Source organism: Culex quinquefasciatus, chromosome 2, assembly GCF_015732765.1.
Source record: "Culex quinquefasciatus strain JHB chromosome 2, VPISU_Cqui_1.0_pri_paternal, whole genome shotgun sequence".
In the NCBI taxonomy this organism is placed as follows: Eukaryota; Metazoa; Arthropoda; class Insecta; order Diptera; family Culicidae; genus Culex; species Culex quinquefasciatus.
The window spans coordinates 198,365,682-198,387,204 of NC_051862.1; the positions used below are offsets into that span (position 1 = coordinate 198,365,682).

At 36.5% G+C, this 21,523-nt stretch overlaps 2 protein-coding genes across 2 annotated transcripts in view; one reads left to right on the forward strand and one right to left on the reverse strand.

Moving 5' to 3' along the window:
* The window catches only part of LOC6042071 (angiotensin-converting enzyme), a 238,985-nt gene that overhangs the window by 149,571 nt on the left and 67,891 nt on the right, over positions 1-21,523 (reverse strand). The window lies entirely within an intron of this gene.
* Positions 9,061-12,639, forward strand: LOC119766624 (skin secretory protein xP2-like). The gene is made up of 2 exons (XM_038251649.1): positions 9,061-9,170; positions 10,959-12,639. Exons 1-2 carry the CDS (start codon positions 9,159-9,161, stop codon positions 12,009-12,011), a joined length of 1,065 nt encoding a protein of 354 aa, XP_038107577.1. The 5' UTR covers positions 9,061-9,158; the 3' UTR covers positions 12,012-12,639.

Below are 21,523 nucleotides of genomic sequence, written 5' to 3' on the forward strand. Positions count from 1 at the left end.
TGCACTCGAACAGCGACATAAAAGAGACGGAAAATAACACGAAAAAACAGGACTGCGCGTCCACACAGGCACCGCACTACTGATGCCATTATTTAATTATAATGACCAATCACCCCATGCACTCGAACAGCGACATAAAAGAGACGGAAAATAACACGAAAAACAGGACTGCGCGTCCACACAGGCACCGCACTACTGATGCCATTGTTTAATTATAATGACCAATCACCCCATGCACTCGAACAGCGACATAAAAGAGACGGAAAATAACACGAAAAAACAGGACTGCGCGTCCACACAGGCACCGCACTACTGATGCCATTGTTTAATTATAATGACCAATCACCCCATGCACTCGAACAGCGACATAAAAGAGACGGAAAATAACACGAAAAAACAGGACTGCGCGTCCACACAGGCACCGCACTACTGATGCCATTATTTAATTATAATGACCAATCACCCCATGCACTCGAACAGCGACATAAAAGAGACGGAAAATAACACGAAAAAACAGGACTGCGCGTCCACACAGGCACCGCACTACTGATGCCATTGTTTAATTATAATGACCAATCACCCCATGCACTCGAACAGCGACATAAAAGAGACGGAAAATAACACGAAAAAACAGGACTGCGCGTCCACACAGGCACCGCACTACTGATCGCACAGTTGTGTGTTATTCATAAGTCCAAAATGTTCAATTATTCATATAAGTCCAAATATTCATTTGCGGATAACTACCTAACTTGAATTGAATACAAGATTTAAAGCAACCTATCCGAAAGCTACTCTTATCTCAAATCCCCGACATTTTAATTATCGTTTTACGGAGCAAGGTGGGGGACGCGGCCTCAAGTCAGTCCAAGTCCGGTTTCTTGTGGAAAAAGGGTAGTGGCCGAACTAGTATTGCATACCAAATGAACACCACCGGAAGATATAGGGGATCGGGAGGGGGAAGGTGAAAGAAAATTAGTGTAGGTGTGAGTAGTAAGAACTTGGATGACATGAGCAGTTACGGTAATCTAAGTACTGATTGACAACTTGACTGTTCCAACAAAGCAATAAACGCAAAATTAATTTTAAGGGAAAATGCCAGAAAAACTTTTTTCAATGAAAATTACTGTATATATAACCTGTAAAGTTAGGAAAAATATAAAGAGTCGAATCTCTGGTTGTCAATAACTAAAGGGACCATCGAGACAGATAAAATAAGAATCCAAAAGCCGATTAGATTAGAAAATCTAAGCAAGGTGTGATCGTCATTGAGATCATATTAACAAAAAGAAAGTTTAAATAAAATCAGATAGACCGTCAAATAGAGAAATGGAAAAAAGAAAGCATCGAAAAATGAAATTTGAAGAACTAAATAAATCTTCTACAGAAGGAGGAATACATAGAGACATTGACAACCAGTGAGCCGACTATAAATAATAAAGACAACTAAAGTCACATACCTGATGATGGGTAATACCTTGGGTAATACCCATCTTACCATTTACAATGGCCTAATCCTTAAAAAGTAAAAATACATAATTATAGAAGTAAGATTTTTTTATAAAGATGTTACGGCCATCAAGGAACCATAAAAAAAATATAAAACGCGAGATTAGTTTATTTTTAAAGAATGTATAAACTCACAAAATATTATACAGCACAATTTTTTTAAAGATCTGCTCATGTTTGAAAGAATTAAAAAACAAACAATTTTTTTTACGACAATCAATAATAGGTTGTTTTCAAATCAAAAATCAAGCGTTGCCTTGGCGTTTTCGATTGCGAGATTCCTATTCGATACTAGGTGTTCGAAGGCTTGGGATTCAAACTGACGACTTTTGGATTGGATTTGGATTTGGATTTGGATTGTCACATGACTCAGGGAGACGACTCCTGCACCTGGACTGAGCTAACGACCTGCCCTTTTTAGGTTAGTCCGAGGCCAACATTTACTTCCCGTCCGACGGAAGGCGTCTCGAAAAATGCCACAGAGATCAAACCCAGGCCGACTGGTTGTTTTCAAAGAATGAAAAATACATACATATTTCAACATATTTCTTTTCACAGAAATGAAAAAAATTACAAAATAATTTAATTTAAGAACTGCTTATGTTTGAAAGAATCGAAAAAGTCACAAAAAATTACGACAATCAAGAAAAGTTGCTTAAAAAAATACCATCAAGAATAGCTTCTTTAAAAGAATGAAAAATCTCTTGTAATATTTTTAAATGCCAGATTTTTTCTCCCAAAAAATCACTGATTGAAGATGCGAATAACTTACCTTATTATCACAAAAAAATGTGTTTTTAAGGAATGGGAATATACTTTCAAAAAAAGGAAGTCATGCTATTCATTTGAAAGAACTGCTCATTATTGAAAGAATGGAAAACCTCAAAGAAAAATATGGATTTTTATGTAAGAAAATTCTCAAAAATATTATAAAATTTTGTTTCACTTTTCCAACATTTGATCTTTTGTCCATTCGACCTTATGTCTTCAACGTTTGTCGAACATTATTTTTTTGTATCCTTATTTTTCAGTGAAAAATTTGAAGGGGGGAATATTTATCTAAAAATAAAATTGCCATTGATTTAATTAGGTAACGTTTATAAAAAAAAATCATAATTTTTAAAAACAGAGAAAGAGAACTTTTAAACTTTCAGAGACGAAAAAGGCTTTTTATTAATATTGTGGTTTGGTTGAGCGTTTTAGCAGAATGCATTACTGTGAATAAAAAGAGACGAGTTGTTCCTTTTAATTCCGCTATATATTTTTAATATCTTGACAGATACGTATTTTGTCAGCCAATTGCAGATTTCATTAGTGTTCAATTCATCTCTTTATATTCAAAGTTTGATTAATTTTATTTTTAGTTCACTAAAGTTCTATTTGATTGCATGTTCAGTTTAACATCTAAAAATCATTTGAGGAAATTTGTTCAAGTGTTCAAGTTTGTGTGTCAAAAACCAATGTTGTTTATTCAAATATACTTAATTTGGCCAAAACAATCCGTTCGTCCTAGATTTCACACTTTTTGTCAGAATTGCAGAGTCAGGTACTTAAGTAACTTCAACTCCGGCTTCTGACGATTTAGTGGTTCAGACTCCGGCTTCTGTGTATTTAGCAACTCTGATTCCGAATCCGACTAAAGCTCTTTAGAAGACCCAACTCTTATTTTTGATTATTCAGGGACTTCGACTCCAACTGTCAATTTAGCGTGCAATATTTTCCGAAGAACCCTAAAAACAGTTTTCCACTTGTAGACCATAAAGTTTTTTTTCTGGGCATCGTCATACACGTATAAATATTCAATTGAAAACAAAATACATCCAATCCATTTAACCTCATCATCACCAAACCGACCATCAAACTTCTCGATCATCTGTAGCACCAATTCCGACGTGCACAACATTTCATCACCAACGACGAAAGGGTTCGTCACCAGTGTACCCTTCAACGCTCACCAATCCGCTCCGATCTCATCGCGTGCATAACCCTGGCATTTTATTATCTTGCTCATGTTCTCGATCCCTTTTTTTCTTTTTGCTGCTGAACTACATTCCGCTAACCTCTGCAACATATTAGCGGCACTAGTGTAAGACCTGTGACGAGCCGGTGACTTCAACGGCATCGATGGCCTGCCATTTGATTCCCCCAGAGTCCGGCATCTCACGACTGCGACCACAATTCTCGATCGTGTGAGAGGGGGGAACCGGAGGTGAGCATGACTTGTTGCCTCATAATCCCTCGTGGATGTTCAAGGCCGTGAAAGTACTTTGGCATATTCAGGTCCGGTTCTGGAACTGGTCCGTTGGCGCCGATTTAAATGTAACGGTTCGGAACTGTTCTTTTTCGGATGTGATCATGAACTAGTTTCAGTTTCGTTGCCAGGTATTGAAGAATTGGTCAACAAACCTCGCCAAAAAGCACGGAAAATTTTGCAACACTCGCGGTTTTCCCGGTGCCATTGTTCAATCCTAAGCTCTTCAGAAAATCAACTCTCTAGTTGGCGTTTAATTTTATATAATGGTTTTTGCCTGATTGAGTTTGCTGTGGTGTGGTCACCGACGATGCGATCGTTCATGGTTCATCGCGAACCCTCGTGGCCAGTAGTCCGGTGATGCACCTGACGGCAAAACGGCGACGACCAACGAAGATGAAAGCACTTTGCTGATCTGTTTTGCCCGATTCACACTCTTTCCAAATCTTAAGGCTGGTGAACTAAATTGAAGCTTTGTTTTACGGCATCATTGTTACAATTTTCTTAGATAACTAATTTGTGAATTAATGCGCGTTCAACGCTGGCAGGCAGCCTTCGCTAACCATATAATCGCTGAAGAGGGTGAATCTGCCAAGGGGTCATCCAGAAATTACGTGACTAAAAATGTCGGTAAAAAATATAAAATCTTTCATTTGCAAAACATCCTATCATGCTAAGACCATATAAAATAGACGTAGTTTATGAAAGACCCCCAAATCTCCTCAAATTGGCGTGCGCAGTGGTGCCTTCAGATGAGAGTGATAGCGAGCTGCTGGATGATGGAAGGTTGGGATCAGAAAATCATAGTTTACACTCGTAAAGTGGCATATTTTATGTTTATCTGACGTTTGTGGTGCACGAGGGAGTGGCTTTTTAGCGCAAAGGGTGAATTCGAGGGTGGTTAATTAGTTTATCTGCTGATTTAAATTAGTTTGTGCAGTAGCAAGGTAGCAGCGGATGAAATTGCACAATTAAAGCATGGCAACAATATCAGGGAACTTTAATTGAAGGGACTGGAAAAAACATAAATTTCATTCTTCTTAATAATGCTAACTGATGAACTGAAACTGGTTTCAAATTGGTTTGCGGCATTTTTTCAGTTCTTTTCTAAGGAGCTGACTTCTATTGAACATTTTGATAATTCTAACAGCTAAATAGTTGAATCATGTTGAATTCCAAGTATTTTAAAAAGCATACTACATATTAAGAAAAAATATGAAAAACCGTATCACTTCCTTTTCACCATCAAAAAATTACTTGAACTCAGGAATTTATTTTTCTCGCAGATTTTACAAATTTGAAAAAATATTGGAGTGAATTTTGGCTAAGCAGTTGTTGAACAATAGTTCTAATAACCAACTATTAACCAATGAATGTTATCAATTATCAACAAGACTATCAGTTTTAAAATTTGTTTTATAACTTGCATACTATTAGGGTTTATCGGAATAGCTAAGTTTTTATTGAATTATCGTTTTTGGTATATTTTTTTAAGAATAAGAGTTAAAAAAAATCACAAAATTTATTCATCAAACCAACATTAGTTTTTAAAACATTTTCAATTACTGTCTAATAGATTAGAAAAAAAAATCAATGCAAATGGTAACATTTGATTAAAAACAACTGATTTAATTTTTTTAATTGTTTAAAAAAGATTTTTTTTTACAAATTAAAATTGATTTTGCGTCATATGTACATAGGTTACCGCTAACGTTTCTTAAAAACAAAAAACTAAGGTTTTATTTAGTCAACTCAGTTTAGAAGCATTAAAACAAAATACATATAAATTTTAAGGTAAAATTGTTAAAAAGACAAAATTTTGCTTATTTTTTTGAACTGGTTTTTTTGTTTATAAAAATATTGATTTATGCTGCATCGTATTCAGTTTCTTATTCTAAGCACGAAACAATATTTTCACGTTTTCAATGATGATGACGTTTTTTATACTTTTTGATTTGGATGAAATTTGGTATATAATTTCATTTTGACTTTTATATTTGACTTGGTCCTTTTTTAATATTTTAATCGAAATAGAGACAAATTTTACGACACACTTAAAAAAAGAATGTTGGATGTATGCAGACTTGGTTGGTTGAATATTCCATCTTTTTTGTGTAATTTCCCTTAAAAAATGTAAAATTGTGAACCTGATGAACGATCATCAGAAATTGATGAAATTTCATCATTTTCTGAGGTAAAATTAATCTTTTTTGACACATAATCTGTCATCATTTCAAGATGAAAATTAACATAATTTTTTTCTGTGTAGTTTATCTAAGTATGAATTTTTATGCATATACAATCAATTAACTTGCAGCATTTTTCAAAAACGTTCAATCTATAATGTCTTTGAAACAATTTTATAGAAAATCATCTGATATTATAAAAACAAATAGGGGAAACATATCCTATCTCAGCCTATTTCCTTTATCGGTCTATCAGCACTTTGATCATACAGCTTTCATAGAGTGTTTTTGACTGTTCCCCAGTAACAAATAGCTCAAATAAAGTGAGCAAGCAACTCTCCATTGTTGATGTATCTAAAAATGTTGATTTAAAAGTGGAAAACTGCAAAAGTGATTAGAATTGGTCGAATTTCTTAGACTGATAAAAATGGGTATAATTCCCCTATTGGAAGAAGATGGTTATAAATTCTACAGGTAAAAAAAGTCACGTATCTAACAAAAAACAGTTTTAGTTGTTATGACTTGAAAATAGGTCTAGTTTGTCTTTTTTGTAGGGCGTCCAATTTTCCCGGGTTTTGAATTTTCCGGGAAACGGGAAAAATATTTTTGAAATCCCGGGAATTCCCGGGAAATTTTTTAAACAGTAATAAAATCTATGTTTTCATTATATTTGGCATATTTTTCAATTTAAAATCAAAAAATTTGCTCAATACTATTCATTGGTGATAAACTACACTTTAATTGAAACAAGTGCTTCAGATTTGAAATGCACCAAAATTTCTAATCCAATGTGATTCAAATTATATTTTTCTTCTAACTACCATTTTTTTATATACATAACCAGAAAAGCTAAAAAAATCTTTTAAAATGACTAAAATATCAAATAAACAGATAACAAATAAAATTATACCAGCGAATAAAATATTTTTTCATAATTTTGGAAATCAATGTTTTCTATACAAAATATTTTACAAATTACCTTAAAGTCACTACCGTCAACTGGGGGAAATCGAGACTACAGTCTGAATAATTCCAGGAGATTTTAGAGTAATTGATTTAAAGATTGGGGTACTAATTGTTTTGTTCTCTTACTGTGACAAAATACCTATTTAAAAAAACCGGGATTCAGGAATTCCCGGTTTCGGAAAAATCCCGGGATTTCCCGGGATGGGAGCACTACTTTTTTTCATCCAAAAACGAATATTTTCAGAAATTGTTATTTTGGACAATGTTTTTGTGTGAAAATTCCGACTAAAAATTGGGTTATTTTTTACAATGTGACTGTTTTTTCTGAGTACAACTTTGCAAAGACTCCAAATCGATCCCAAAATTCATTGTCGAATTACAGATTTTGAACATTCAAGTAGTCTCTTTTTATAAGGACAGCTGTCAAAATTGTATGAAGGCGCCTATGGTCGAAGTAATGATGCAACATTTTTTTTTTTCAGTCATAGAAAAAGTACAGAGACAAAAAGTTAAATAAAAAATCACCATTTTTTTACCGTGCATCATTTTTTCAGTGTAGTCTATACCTACAACTTTGCCGAAGACACCAAAACGATCAAAAAATTCCTTAAAAGATACAGATTTTTTAATTTTCATAAATCATTTTTGTATGGACAGCTGCCAAATTTGTATGGAAAATTATATGGAGAATTTAATGACGCAAAATGGCTTCTTTGGGCATACCGAAGGCACCAAAAAAGTTTCAGTCGGATTAAAAAATACTAAAAAAAAATGGAATGACCGAAATCTGAGAGAACTGCTCTACACGCAAAGTTTCATCTAAATCAAAAATACCAAAAATAAATTTGTTCATTCTTGGTAGAATTGCTCACATGCTTTAAAATTTAAAATGGATTATGTGCAAAAAAAATTGATTCATCTAAAATCTTATTGTAATATTCACCAAATAACCTTTCAGGTTCGGAATTAATGATTTTTTTAAGCATATTTTTTAAATATTTTAGCGACGTATTTTTTTACGATTCAAACTTGGGTGTTTGTGTTTGTGTTTGTGTTTGTGTTTGTGTTTGTGTTTGTGTTTGTGTTTGTGTTTGTGTTTGTGTTTGTGTTTGTGTTTGTGTTTGTGTTTGTGTTTGTGTTTGTGTTTGTGTTTGTGTTTGTGTTTGTGTTTGTGTTTGTGTTTGTGTTTGATTGATTTAAGATGAAGAATTGCTGAAACCCCTAAAGCAGAGAAATAATTCAATTAATTGTCATTTTCACTATTGTTGTTTGATTTACCCAAAAATAACCTGAACAGTAATCGTTTTTGTGCTCGTTCATGAAAAACGATCAAGATCAAGAATATTGAAAATATTTCAAAGTAGAATGTATTTTTTTTATTGTTATTTCGATCCAATTCAATCAACATTTCGTCAAGGTTGTAGTGGGAAACCAATGGTCGTGAAATGCAAAACAAACAAAACCAGTCATTAAACGATTCACAACAACCCAATGACGGGTCGTAAACATTCACCAATTTGTCAATAGACGCCACTTTGCAACTTTTCAACGTTTCTGCACTAATTTCTTCTTTTATGGATTTGCAAAACAACGCCTTTAAAACAAGTCGCTCAAGTTGCTCAAACCTCCCCGTCGTAAACCTTAACAGCAACAACAGCACCACCCCATAAACTGCCTAATTATCACCGGCATTAATCTGGTGGACGCGCGCCGCCGTGCCGCATGTGTCGATTGTCACCACTTTACCCCAATTACACAGAAATCCGGCAGAGAGACCCCCGTTGTAATCATCGATCAAAACTTTACGACCCTCGCGATCAAGCGCGCGATTGTCCACTGCAGAAAGAATCGCGCGCCAATTTCGCGAGCAACCAAGCACGTGGAGTGTGACTTGAACGGGAGAGAGCGAGCGACGAACTTGGTGAGAAGTCGAAGTTTTCTCTCCCGAATCGCTCCCTTGGGTGGTTTCCACTCAACAACCCCACGGCCGGAAAAGCTTCAACCCCTAAATCGAGAGAGCGCTTTTTCTGCGAGAGTGAGCGCGTTGGTGGTCTCTCCGGGTCTCTTGGGCAAGAACTGGTCGCTGGTGGCGAACGCAAGACCTCCTGAACTTGTCCGAGTAACGTTTTGTATAAAAGACCCTGCCACCGGGCCAAACACCATCCAGTACCCAGTCGAACTTTGGAGTTCCAAGTTCGGTTTTTTACTTTTAAAAAACCCACCGTCCAGCAATAAGCAGAATCACAATGAAGATATTGGTACGTGTGTGAGCATGGCGCGCAAAAAGGATTAACTGAAAAAAGTGTTGTGTGTTTGGGAGATTTGGTTCTTGAAAAAAAGTGTTCTTGCAACGAAAAAAAAAACTTTCAAGCTTTGTGAATGGACTGTTACGCAAGCAAAACTACAACGCTACAAGATTCTGAAAGTGAAACCGAGCTCAGCAAGTGGATCAATAAACAAGAAGAACAAGTTTCTGAGCTGAGTGTGGAGTTGGCTGGGGTGGTGCAAAATGTGCATTTGCATAACTGGAGCTGATCAAAGCAGCGGCAGCAGCAGAACTTGTTTGTTGATCGTAGTTTGAGCAATACGGAAATTTGTGATTTCGACACTCCTTCTTGTGTCCACGATATCGTGATTGATCAAAAAGGAGACACACATTCTGCTGATAAGTGATTGATTTATAAGTGAAATCATTTAAAATAGCATCTTGAGTAAAATCAGTATTTATTAACTTAACCCGTTTTAAATCATTCGTAGTAAAAATATTAAAAAGTGGTTTGAATTTTGTTTTTCGACATGCTCGAAATTAATAAAACGAAAAAGTGATCATTTTTCTGAAAAAAAATCTCTTATCCATGTCTTTTGAAGTTTGCAAAAATAATTGTAATTCTGGTCACTGAATGTTTTCAAAATTCTCATTCTGTAATATTTTTTTCAGTTGAATATTAATTTTTATTCCTGGAAATTCCATTTAGATTTTGTTTAGAAATTTAATTATTACAGATTTCATTTAATCGTATAACCGAAACAATATAATAACATCATTCAATTTTCCTCTATTGATCATCCAGATGGTCAAAATAAGCTTTTGTTAAATGCAAAGAAGTTTTGTGTTCAAATTTATTAAAGAATTGTTTTTATCCCAGATTTTCATTTTATCCTGAATTCCCGAAAAAATACCAATTGAAAGAATATTCTAAAATATAGCTTTTGAATTACGATCTTGGATTTGATATTTATATGCTTTTTAAATTAACCTGTTTTTTTAATATTATATCGTTGAAAAAACTATTATTTTTACAATTCATAATCTTTGAATAAAAGCCGTTTATCTTCAATCGGTTATTAAATATTTGTTTCTGAGCAATTCACACAGAAAATTAAATCCAAATACTTATCTGAATTGGATATATAGGAGTATTATTTTTGAAATTAGCATCTTAGTTGAAACTAAAGTTTGACTATAAAATAAAAAAATCAACCACCCACAAAACAACTTTACAGACTGAACATAATCTTTCTTTCTGCCAAATTTTGATTTCAAAATGGCTGTTATTTAGTTTGAAAATTTCTGTTCATGATTCTAATGATTTTCAGCTGTGAAGTAAACTTCATGTCAATCTAAAAGAAATAGCCATTCTCTTACCAAAAAGACACATAAAGAAACGCAATGAAGAGAATCTCACCCAAAATCTAAAAAAAAAAATATATCAAAGAGCATGCATTCTCAGATTTAATTGTTTTCACATTGTTTACAAACATTGGTCGTCTGCATAATGTGACAATGTATTAGTGAAATCGATATTTCACTCGAAAATCTTTAAATTCATTGAGTTTAACGGAATCTCGTGAAAGAGAGAAGAGAGGCTTGTTCTCTCTTGAATTGCTCATTTCTGTGAGAGCTCTGTGTAACTCTTTTGATGAAGATTCTCTGATCCCTCATGATTTTATTAAGCGGAATGAAAAACCATTTTTTCCAAGTTCAATCGGCACATATCGTCTTAAACATGACAACGCCATTTTAACACCTCTCTATCCACTTGCAGGTGTCGTTAGGTCTAGCCACGCTGCTGGTTTTAAGTTCTGTGGCCGCCGAGGACAAGAAGGCCGAAGAAGTGAAACCAGTCGCGGCGGAGGCGGAAAAGAAGCAGGATAAGCGTGGAATTTTCGACCATGACTTTGGTGGACACGACTTCCACGAGTTCGAGCACGGCCATCACCACCAGGTTGAGTACCAGCCCCACCACGAGAAGACGGTGACCGTGGTCAAGAAGGTCGCCGTGCCGTATCCGGTTGAGAAGCACATCCCATACCCAGTGGAGAAGCACGTCCCATACCCGGTCAAGGTTGGCGTGCCCAAGCCATACCCAGTCTACAAGACGGTGCACTACCCGGTGAAGGAGATCGTCAAGGTGCCATACCATGTCCCAGCTCCCTACCCCGTTGAGAAGCACGTCCATGTCCCAGTGCATGTCCCAGTTGACCGACCAGTCCCAGTGAAGGTGTACGTGCCAGCCCCATACCCAGTGGAGAAGAAGGTCCCAGTCCCCGTTAAGGTCCATGTCCCAGCTCCGTACCCGGTTGAGAAGATCGTGAAGGTCCCGGTCAAGGTTCCGGTTCATGTTGAGAAGCCATACCCGGTTGAGAAGATCGTCCACTACCCAGTCCATGTCCCAGTCGACCGTCCCGTCCCAGTCCATGTTGAGAAGCCCGTCCCAGTGCCAGTCGAGAAGCCCGTCCCATACCCAGTCTACAAGAACGTCCCATACCCCGTCCATGTCCCATATGACCGTCCCGTGCCGGTCCATGTCGACAAACCAGTCCCAGTCCCAGTCAAGGTGCCATACCCGCAGCCTTACCCAGTAGTCAAGCACATCCCCTACCCAGTCGAGAAGCACGTCCCATACCCAGTGAAGGTCCCGGTCGACCGCCCAGTCCCGTACACCGTCGAGAAGCACATCCCGGTCGAAATCGAGAAGCATGTCCCATACCCAGTCAAGGTCCCAGTTCATGTTCCAGTCCACCACGAGGAACACCACCACGAAGAGCACATCCAGCACGATGACCACCACGACTTCCACCATGAATACCACCACTAAGGAAAAAATTGTGATAAAACCTTCCCCTCAAACAACCCCCCACTCCCCCAATCCCAATTGTTCCTGTTAACCCCAAACATCCCCAAGTGAAGAGAGAAAGAAAAAATGAACTCAACGGCTAACTCCAGAGCAACAACAAAAAAACTGCCCCCAAAGAAACTAACCTCTCGATCGTGAGACAAACTACCAACAAACCCCCCCATCCTGTATCGCATAACTTGTCGTGTGATATTGACTAAGTTACCATATTTGTCGTCGTTACGCTTAGAGAGAGAGATCGAGCAAATACTCACAACCCCCCCAACCCAACCCAACCGGATCGGAAAATTTACCTCCAAACGGGCGAGTGGCTTCCTGCGGAAGAGCAGCGCCCGTTTCGCGAATAAATTTTCATGAAAAATCTCTTTTCCGATCCTCACCCACTCCCACACCCTATAAAGAAAAAGTTGGAAAAGTTTACCAAACAAAAATGAAAGTTGAGCGCCCCACGCCCTGCCCCCTGCCTTAAATTGTTATATTTGTTTCACAAATTATTATTATTATTGTACCGAATCGACCGAAGAGAGCGAGTAAGAGAGAGTGAAAAAAAGCGATAAAAAAGACTTATTAAAAAAAATGAACCAAAAAATCATAAACCATCCGTTGTTTTAATAACTCGAAAAATTAAGCCGAAAAACGCACCCGACTATGACTTCATAAACATTATAGCGGCAGCCCCTTAAAACGTGGTGAAACTCGCGCGCGTCAATTTATGACCATGTTGGGCGATCCCATCCCTCCACACAGATTATAAAACCTCGAAAAAAAACATCATCAACAATTTCCACTTGGGTGAATTTGCCGTGCACACCATAAGCCACCCCATTACAAGTGATCGAATGAGTTTAATCGAAAGCTACTTCCCCTTAAGCTGTTTTTGTCGCAAACTAACCACAACTTGGCACCACCTGCTTCACCGGAGGTGGTCAGTGTGCATTGTACCTGAAGAAATGCAAATTTCCTCTTCCAAATGCACTTTGAAAAAAAAACAACTACACATCAACTGTTACAACATCGCACGTCACACGTCAACACCCGTCAAGGTAACAAGTCAACAAACAGTTTTTAAAAAGGAAAGAAGTGGGGAAAAATCAGAAAAACAAAAAAAATCGAAAGTCACGATCGACTGACCCAGATTGCGGAATTTCAAAAGGTTCGACGACCACCATATGTGCTTGTGTGTTAGGACGCAGTGACGAACTGGTTTGTCGGATCGATTAAGTCGGGGTGTGGAAATGGAACTGAATGCACTTTTGTGCAAGCGGGTTGGGTTGCATATATTTTTATTTTTTTGCATTTAGCAGAGCCGGAAATTATGAAATATTGCTGTTAGTATTGCTGGATATTTTGTCCTTAACGGTGCACATGAACCAGAGCTTTTGCTACGCAGATTTTAGAAGTTATCTCCAAAACTGCGGTAACTAACGATATGATTTTTGATTCATCTCCTAAACAACTGACCTCAAAATGATTTACAACACATTTTGCAGAATTGGGTCAGTAAGTTTGACGATTTTGGAATAAGAATACAACAACATTCTTGGTTGCTGTGTAGTACCCTTAATGTAGTTTACTTTGATAAAAAAAAACTCAATATTAAATTTCAAACCTGTATTTCAAAATACAGGGCGATTAGTATCACAAAATTGTTCATAAATCATTACTATTTTTAACAATTTGCTAAACTTCAATGAATTTACGAAAATGTATTTTCCTTCATCTTTCACGTATTTAAGCGATCTATATTAAAAATAAATAAGAATTAAACAATGCATTCTGAATAGTTTACTATCGAAAACAAAATATGTTCAGTAAAAATTTAAACTTTGTCAGTATTTTTTTCCCCTCAGGGAGGGAGGGGAGATGAACACTTAAGGCGTCATCCATAAAGTACGTACGCTCTTAGGGGGGGAGGGGGGGTTACCGTAGGTGAGCAATTCTCTGAGTTTTCGGTCATTCGATTTTTTTTTGTATTTTTTAATCAAGCTGAAACTTTTTAGGTGCCTTCGGTATGCCCAAAGAAGCCAATTTGCATCATTAGTTTGTTCATATAATTTTTAATACAAATTTGGCAAACATTCAATATTACGCCCATTTGAAATGTTAGTCTTGATTTTAAATTTTTGAAAATATTTTTTTCGAAAAGATCGGAAAATTTTACGAATGTTTCATGTTTTAACATTGTAAATCGGACCTATAGTTGCTGAGATATCGACATTAGAAAATGTTGGGTTGTTTGGGCGAGACTTAGAAAACATCAATTTTCCTGTTTTTTAGCCTTTGCATAGCAATATCTCAGCATCTATGGGTCGCATCAACAAAGTTCAATAAAGCAAAATATAGAGAATTTTCTCAGCTTTTCAAAAATATTTTTTTCAAAGGTGGGCAAACATGGGCACTAATTTTAAAAAATGAAAAACTGCGACAATTTTCAAAAAAGTTACCTAAAATGGCTAAAACTTGAAAACGGTGAACTTTATCAAAAATTCACTAAAGTACTTTTTGATTGCAAATTCTATTTTACATCGAAAAATGAAGTTGAAAAATTTTTGCGACCGATATTTCGATTTTTTGAAAAAATCAGTATTGATTCAAAAAATCATAACTCGGTCAAAGATTTTTTGCCCATTCTGGAAATTTCTGAAAAGTTGGCATTTTATGTCCTCTAAAACATATCAAAAAATTAAAAAATTAAAAATAGTGTTTTTTTGCAAATCAAGTTTTAGTGACAAAAAGTTAAATAAAAAATCACCAAATTTTTTTTTACCGTGTAGCATTTTTTTAGTGTAGTCCATATCCATACCTACAACTTTGCCGAAGACACCAACTCGATCAAAAAATTCCTTCAAAAGATACAGATTATTGAATTTTCACATATCATTTTTGTATGAACAGCTGCCAAATTTGTATGGAAAATTATATGGACAAACTAATGATGCAAAATGGCTTCTTTGGGCATACCGAAGACACCAAAAAAGTTTCAGCCGGATTAAAAAGTACAAAAATTAAAATTAAAGAAAAAAGACCGATTCCGTAGAGAACTGCTCAGGTGTGACAAGATGTGACCAAGGGGGGAGGGGGGGTTTGCGAGACTGTGACGTCACGCTAGGTTGTTTTTTTATGATTGCATAATATAAATTCGAAATGTACACAATTAAATTAAATCCTCGTTTCTACAATTGTTTGCTTACTATTATTTAGAAGAACCGTCATCAGGGGTGACATTGGGTCTGGGGGGTGAGATTGGGTCATACAAATTTCTGCATTTTTGTATGACCCAAAACTCATCCCCAGACCCAATGTCACCCCTGATGACGGTATCACATTATAATTTATTATATAGTCACATTTTTTTGCAGCTGGAACATCAATATTTTGCAAATTCTTGCTTAATAAAAATAAATGCTTTGAAAGCAGGGTGTTCATAAGAAAACTGCTATAAATGGTTTGAACTTATTAGATACAAAGCTGTGAAAAACAGTTTTCAAGATTTTTTATACTTGAATGTTAAACCAGGTCTAATAATTTTTAAGAGATACAAAACTGTTTTTTGTTTTGTAATGTTTATTCTTAAAAATTAATAATTAGACATTTTTTTCATATTAAATTTGGCAAAAATACCAAAATTATGAGAGTTTAAAGATATAAAAACTATAAAAAATCCCATCGAAAACAAGGGGGGGGGGTCTGGCAAAATGTGACGTACTTTTTGAGGGGGGGTTCAACTTTGTGTGACAAAGTGTGACATAGGGGGGGTTAATTTTGGCCGATTTTTGCGTGACATACTTTATGGATGACGCCTAAGATAAAATTTGCAAAGGCCAAATCTAAAAACTAACATTTGCACTACATTTCTTTTTTTATATTTAAAAAAACTGCAATGAATAATTTCACACAAAACGATTCAAATGTTCTTCTAAGTTTCTTGTAATTTATTTGTCAATAAATATTTTGAATACATTTTTCAATATGTATAAAATTGATTTTATGACGAATATCTATGACTTGACTTTTACTATTAAAATTCACCTAATTTGTTTGAATTGATTTATGTTTAGTATTTTCTAACTTAGTTTCTTTTAAACAAAATATTTTTAATGAAAATAAAACAAAAAAAATACAACGCAAATAATTCTTATTTAAAGAGAAAAATTTACAAATAAAATCATGATATATTTCTGTGAGCTTTTTCTTCTCCTATCCACTTTTGTAAGTAAATGTTTTTTAACTATACAAATCTATACACTTGCAAATTTCACGGGGACCCAAATGTCAAAACACCAAATTTCTCGGATTTTGGCGGAATTTGAAAATGTTATAATAGCTCTGAAAATGATTTGCTTCAATTGTATCTTTTGAAATTTTATTGAATTTCACGTCGGAGCAAGATTTAAAAAAAGCTTGTCCATAAAAAATGTTTGGAACAACTTGAATTTTCTGCGCATATTAAGTATTTTTTTAGGCTTTCATCTATCTTTCCAAATTTAAATTAAAAATCAAAAGGCAAAAATAATTAAATCTGTAACGATATCTTAAAAATTTTAAACGAAATCGGAACAAAAAACATCACGCTTTTTAATTGAAAACTAATAAATCTACATAAAAAGTCTTTATGATTGAAATATTTATTATGTTAAAATTTTCAAGAATTGATTTGAAAAAAAAATGATAAATTTAACGGGATTTCACGGAAATCTTCACATTTTCTAACACGTTCACATTCACTAACCCTAGTTATAACTGCTCCAAGATTGATTATGAACACAGCTGAAGAAATTTCAAAATTTTTTTATGCACATAAATAAACTAGTAATAATTTGAAATCTCAATAATATACGAAAACTAAACATAAATTGTGCTACCTTAAAAGATTATTTACATTAATGATATGGAAATTATAATTAAACCAAGTGTGATTAAATTATTTATTATCTTAATCCATCCAGCATTTTTTTTTTCATTTTTTTTACTGCTTTGAAATATTAACACTTGTAGCAACGGGGTCAAAACTTACGCGAAGCACCAAGGGGGTCAAATAAGTTGGAAATGCAACTTCCGGCTGTATCTCGGCGAAAACTCAAACGATTTGGATTATTCTTGTAGCATTCGATCCGGAAGAATTTCAAGAATCACCTGCACTTAGATAGATCCAAAACAGATGCGTGTACCGTAAGTTACAATGGAAAAGGCATTTCCAACTATTTTTCCAAGGGTTCAAAGAGCCGGTGCAGTTGCATTTCCAACTTTTTTGACCCCGTTGGGGCTACAAGTGTTAAAACAATGTCTTCAAAAAAATAATCAAAAATATGTTAAAAAATACTGATGATTATTTTAAAAAGGACATTCTTATCTCATCTTGGAAAAAAATATTAATGAAATTTGGTCGAAATCAATAGAGTCAGAAGATTCATAAAAAATTACATTTAAAATCAGTGTTCCAAAGAAAAGTATGGTAAAATCAATGTTCGTTATAACGAACATTTTAGAAGCAAACTATCTACATTGAAAGCAAAAAAAAAACAAAGATAAAGATAATCCAAAAATACTGAATCAATAAGTAAAAATAAAGAGAAGAATGTTCTAATTCAGAATTGAAAAAAAATACATAGAACACGACAGAACCTCGTTGGACATATGTACGACTCGTGCTAAAAAATCAACAAAACAAGAACTAAAAAGCTTCTAAACAATTGAAAAAAATAAAACATTTGAAAACATATATTATTCCAATTCCAATGAAGCACCTAATTTTTTAAATAGATTTTAAGGTGGGTCATATTAAATAAAAATCATACCATACTCACTTAGCAGCCTTAAAATTTTGAAGAGACTCAAATGAGCAATGTTTTATCAAAATAATATTATTTTGAATGACATCGATTTATCAACTGAAAGTAAATCAGAAAAAGCAATTTCATTCAATCCTGTTACCTACTGTAAAAATATGACTCAGCGCCCTGGAAGTAGCCTAGTAATTAAACGATAACTAACCTGTACCCCACGCTACCAAAAACAACTAGTTGGTTCAGGTACCTACTAACAAACCCAAATTGAACCCCCCCCCCCCCCTACGACAACTTGGGCAAGCTTCGACCCCCTGGCAAGAACAAGCCACCAAGGGCCAAATTTCGTAACCCTCTCACTCGGTGCTGCGGCACGACGTTGCCCCAAAAGCTGCCCCTTAGAAGTCACGACCACGAATTGGACTTTCAGGTTCTTGTCTTTCCCGCAATGAACAAAACTGGCCAGCACAACAAGAACACATTTACATCGACTTAACATGGCAAGCAGCAACTAGGAAGGGGTTTAAACAATGGCCGATTCTAATGTCGTTTCCATGTTTAAAGTTCTGAGCTTTTTGACCAGGTAAATTCTTTGGGAAATAAGATTTGTTACTGAAAATATTTATAAATGATTGCTTGCAAAACTTTGACAATTATAATAAAAAATGACGATATATTATAAAACTACCAGCAACTCAAAACATTACTTCTGACCTCAACCAATCTTCAGAATACCACAAATACCGCCGGTCATCGATCCGTAACACCGTACTGACAGGCCCCCCGAAAAGAAACCTCGAAAACAAGTTCAATTTCAAGGTCGACCAGTTTTTACCCACCCCCCTCACCGGGCGCGAAACCCCACACCAACGAAAAAAAAGCCACAATAAAAAAGAAAATGATCGAAGGAAAAAAAGCAAACTCAAGCTCAGACGCTGCGACGCCCCCCAACAGGTCGCGGTCAATTAAAGCTCCCGCACAACAGTCACAGAGTGTACGTCGTCGGTGTGAAGTTCACGATCTTCGATGCGAGGGTTGCATCGAAGAAGGTGGCATCAATCTCATCTGAGATATTGTAGCTTACGGAAGAAAACATAACCCTCGACTGATCAAACATGCTTTTGTTTTGGCCTTCTTTTTGACAAAGAACTTTGTCCTAAGGGCACTGTCTACGGGTGTCAATCCAAAATTTCGCGAAGCGAAAGTGTAACGATTTGTGTAATCGTTTAAACGCTTATATCTTCCACCCAATTCAAGCAATCTGCATGCTTTATCCACCAAACGAAAGGGAAGTCTTAAATTGCAAGTAGACTACCTCACAAAGTTGATAAAACTTTGTTAAAGTACTCAAAAGTTAAGATGAAAAATAAAAATTCAGACCGGGAAAATCCCGGTCGCTGATTGGTTGAGCGCAACCTTTCCCGAACACATTAATCAGATTCAAGTATCTAGCACTTAGCAAATTTTGCTCTCTGCCACTGCTTCGAAAGCGTCGAGCCGTCACAGCCAAGCGAGGTTATAAAGAGCGCCGTGCCGCCGGTTGAAGCTCAAACGAGTCCGAAGCTTTGCACGAGGAGGATCGAGAAGCAGCAGCAGCACAGCAGAGCCGCCGAGAGGAAGGAGAGAATTGAAAAATTGGAAAGAGAGGCAGAGCAGGCGCGGGAGGGAAAATTGCCGGCAACTTGGAGTGTCATCATCGCATGGTTTTATCATCGTCATAAGACGTTAAAATGGCCCTTTTCAGGGCCAATTCACACGAAAGAGTATTCTTTAAAAATCTGGTTGGGTACGGTAGTGAGTGTTTGTGTGTGCGGAAGGGAAATCGAGTGGCAAGTTTGGGGCTTGAAAGAGCACCAAATTATCAACGCATACACACAAACGCGGGCTGGGGAGCTTCATTTGTGTGCGCCTGGTTTCTGCCGTGCAACTACCCTTCACGAGTTTGCTCATCCGATCGATCTTGGGGAAAATCGATTTTCGATATTAGTGTGGTTCCGCGAACACAATTTTAGTGTGGTTTACTACACACACACACACACACACACACACACACACACACACACACACACACACACGAGCAAATCCACAGTCGATGGCGCTTTTTGCTACAAATACACTTGCAACGCACTGTTTGGTGCTCTAGGTGGTGTGTAGTATGTGTAAAGAGAATGAATAAAAAGATCGGAACCCAATTTTTGCGAAGCGAAATCGTTACGTGGCGATTTCCCTCTTCGCAGACTTCCCTCCTTTTCCTTCACGCTGATTGGTTGAACAAACCTTTTCCGATCATCCTCTCCGAGAGACGTGAGATTGATGTATCTAAAATCATCTCCACTCAAGCTCATAATTTTCTGACAGCCGAGGAGTCAACATCGAGTGGCAGTTGCAGAATCAGAAGGGACAGCAGAAATTTCCCCCGGTCAACGACGTGGAGAGGTCGCCGAAATGGCTCGGGCCGTCGCAGGAACGGGACGGATTGTCGCTGCAGGCCATCAAGGAAGGGGACCGATGTGGTCAAGCTGCTGATCCCGGAAGGCTCCGGTTAACGGCATCAAGAAGGGGTCTCCGTGTTGATCGAGAACCAGTTCCCTTTGGGTCAAGTTGGTTGTGGTTGCGATAAAGTTTATGGTTTTTGATACTGGACATGAAATTTAACATTTCGGCAGTCGTGACCGCAATCCGGAGTGGCCGGAGGCTCCGCGGTTGTTCCGAAGGGGGACATTTGCCGAACCAAAAGAGTTGGGGCAATATGGGTATCAAACTTTATGGTTTTTGATACTGGACATGAAATTTTAAATTTCGGAAGTATTGGCCACAATCTGGAGTGGCCGGAGGCCCCGCGGATGTTCCGCTGAGGGGACATTTGCCGAACCATAAGAGTTAGGGCAATATGGGTATCAAACTTTATGGTTTTTGATACTGCACATGCATCTGACCATTATCTGAAGTTACGCAGTTCAAATAAATCGCTTATTTTACGCAGGAAGTAATAAATCGATTACTGCGATTGCCTTTTTATTGTGCCGCGGCGAAATTCTGTTTCTGGAAATATAGAATAACTATTTCGAATTCAATTAAAGCCCTTGAAAGAGCAGTTTTAATGTTTCCTGTTCAAATTTACTTTGCTGCCGCCAATTGCTTGCAACAGCCTTGCAAAAACATTTCCGCATCTTGATAACTTTCGAGTGGTGAGGGAAAGTCGATTGATTTCACCTTGATTTCTATTGCAGCTCCATTTGCAATTTCCGTCCCCTTAGTTCGATAGGACGTTGATATTATGTCTTAAAACTATTCACAAAAGAGTTGTCTTATGTAATTATAAGGGAATCATGGGGAAATTTGGACCGGACATTCTTATCGAAAATTTCAACAATCATCTTGCAAAGTTCTTTGTCATACTGGTCATGTGTAACATAACCACCTGCACCTTTTTTTATTAATTTTTAAAAAATCTAATTTTTATTTATTTTTATATTTTTATAAATTAATTGTTGTATCGCTTCACGTCAACTAGTGGCTTGACCTGACACATCTGACGTTGAAGTCTGTTGTGCTTATTGAAGACGTGATGTTGTGTATTTTTGCCTGAAGCAGATCATCTTTTAAACATCCCCTGGTCGGTCACCGGGTACGCAGTGAACCAAACAGGCGCAGAAAGAGAAAAGCTTTTGGAGCTTTTTGAGATATTTT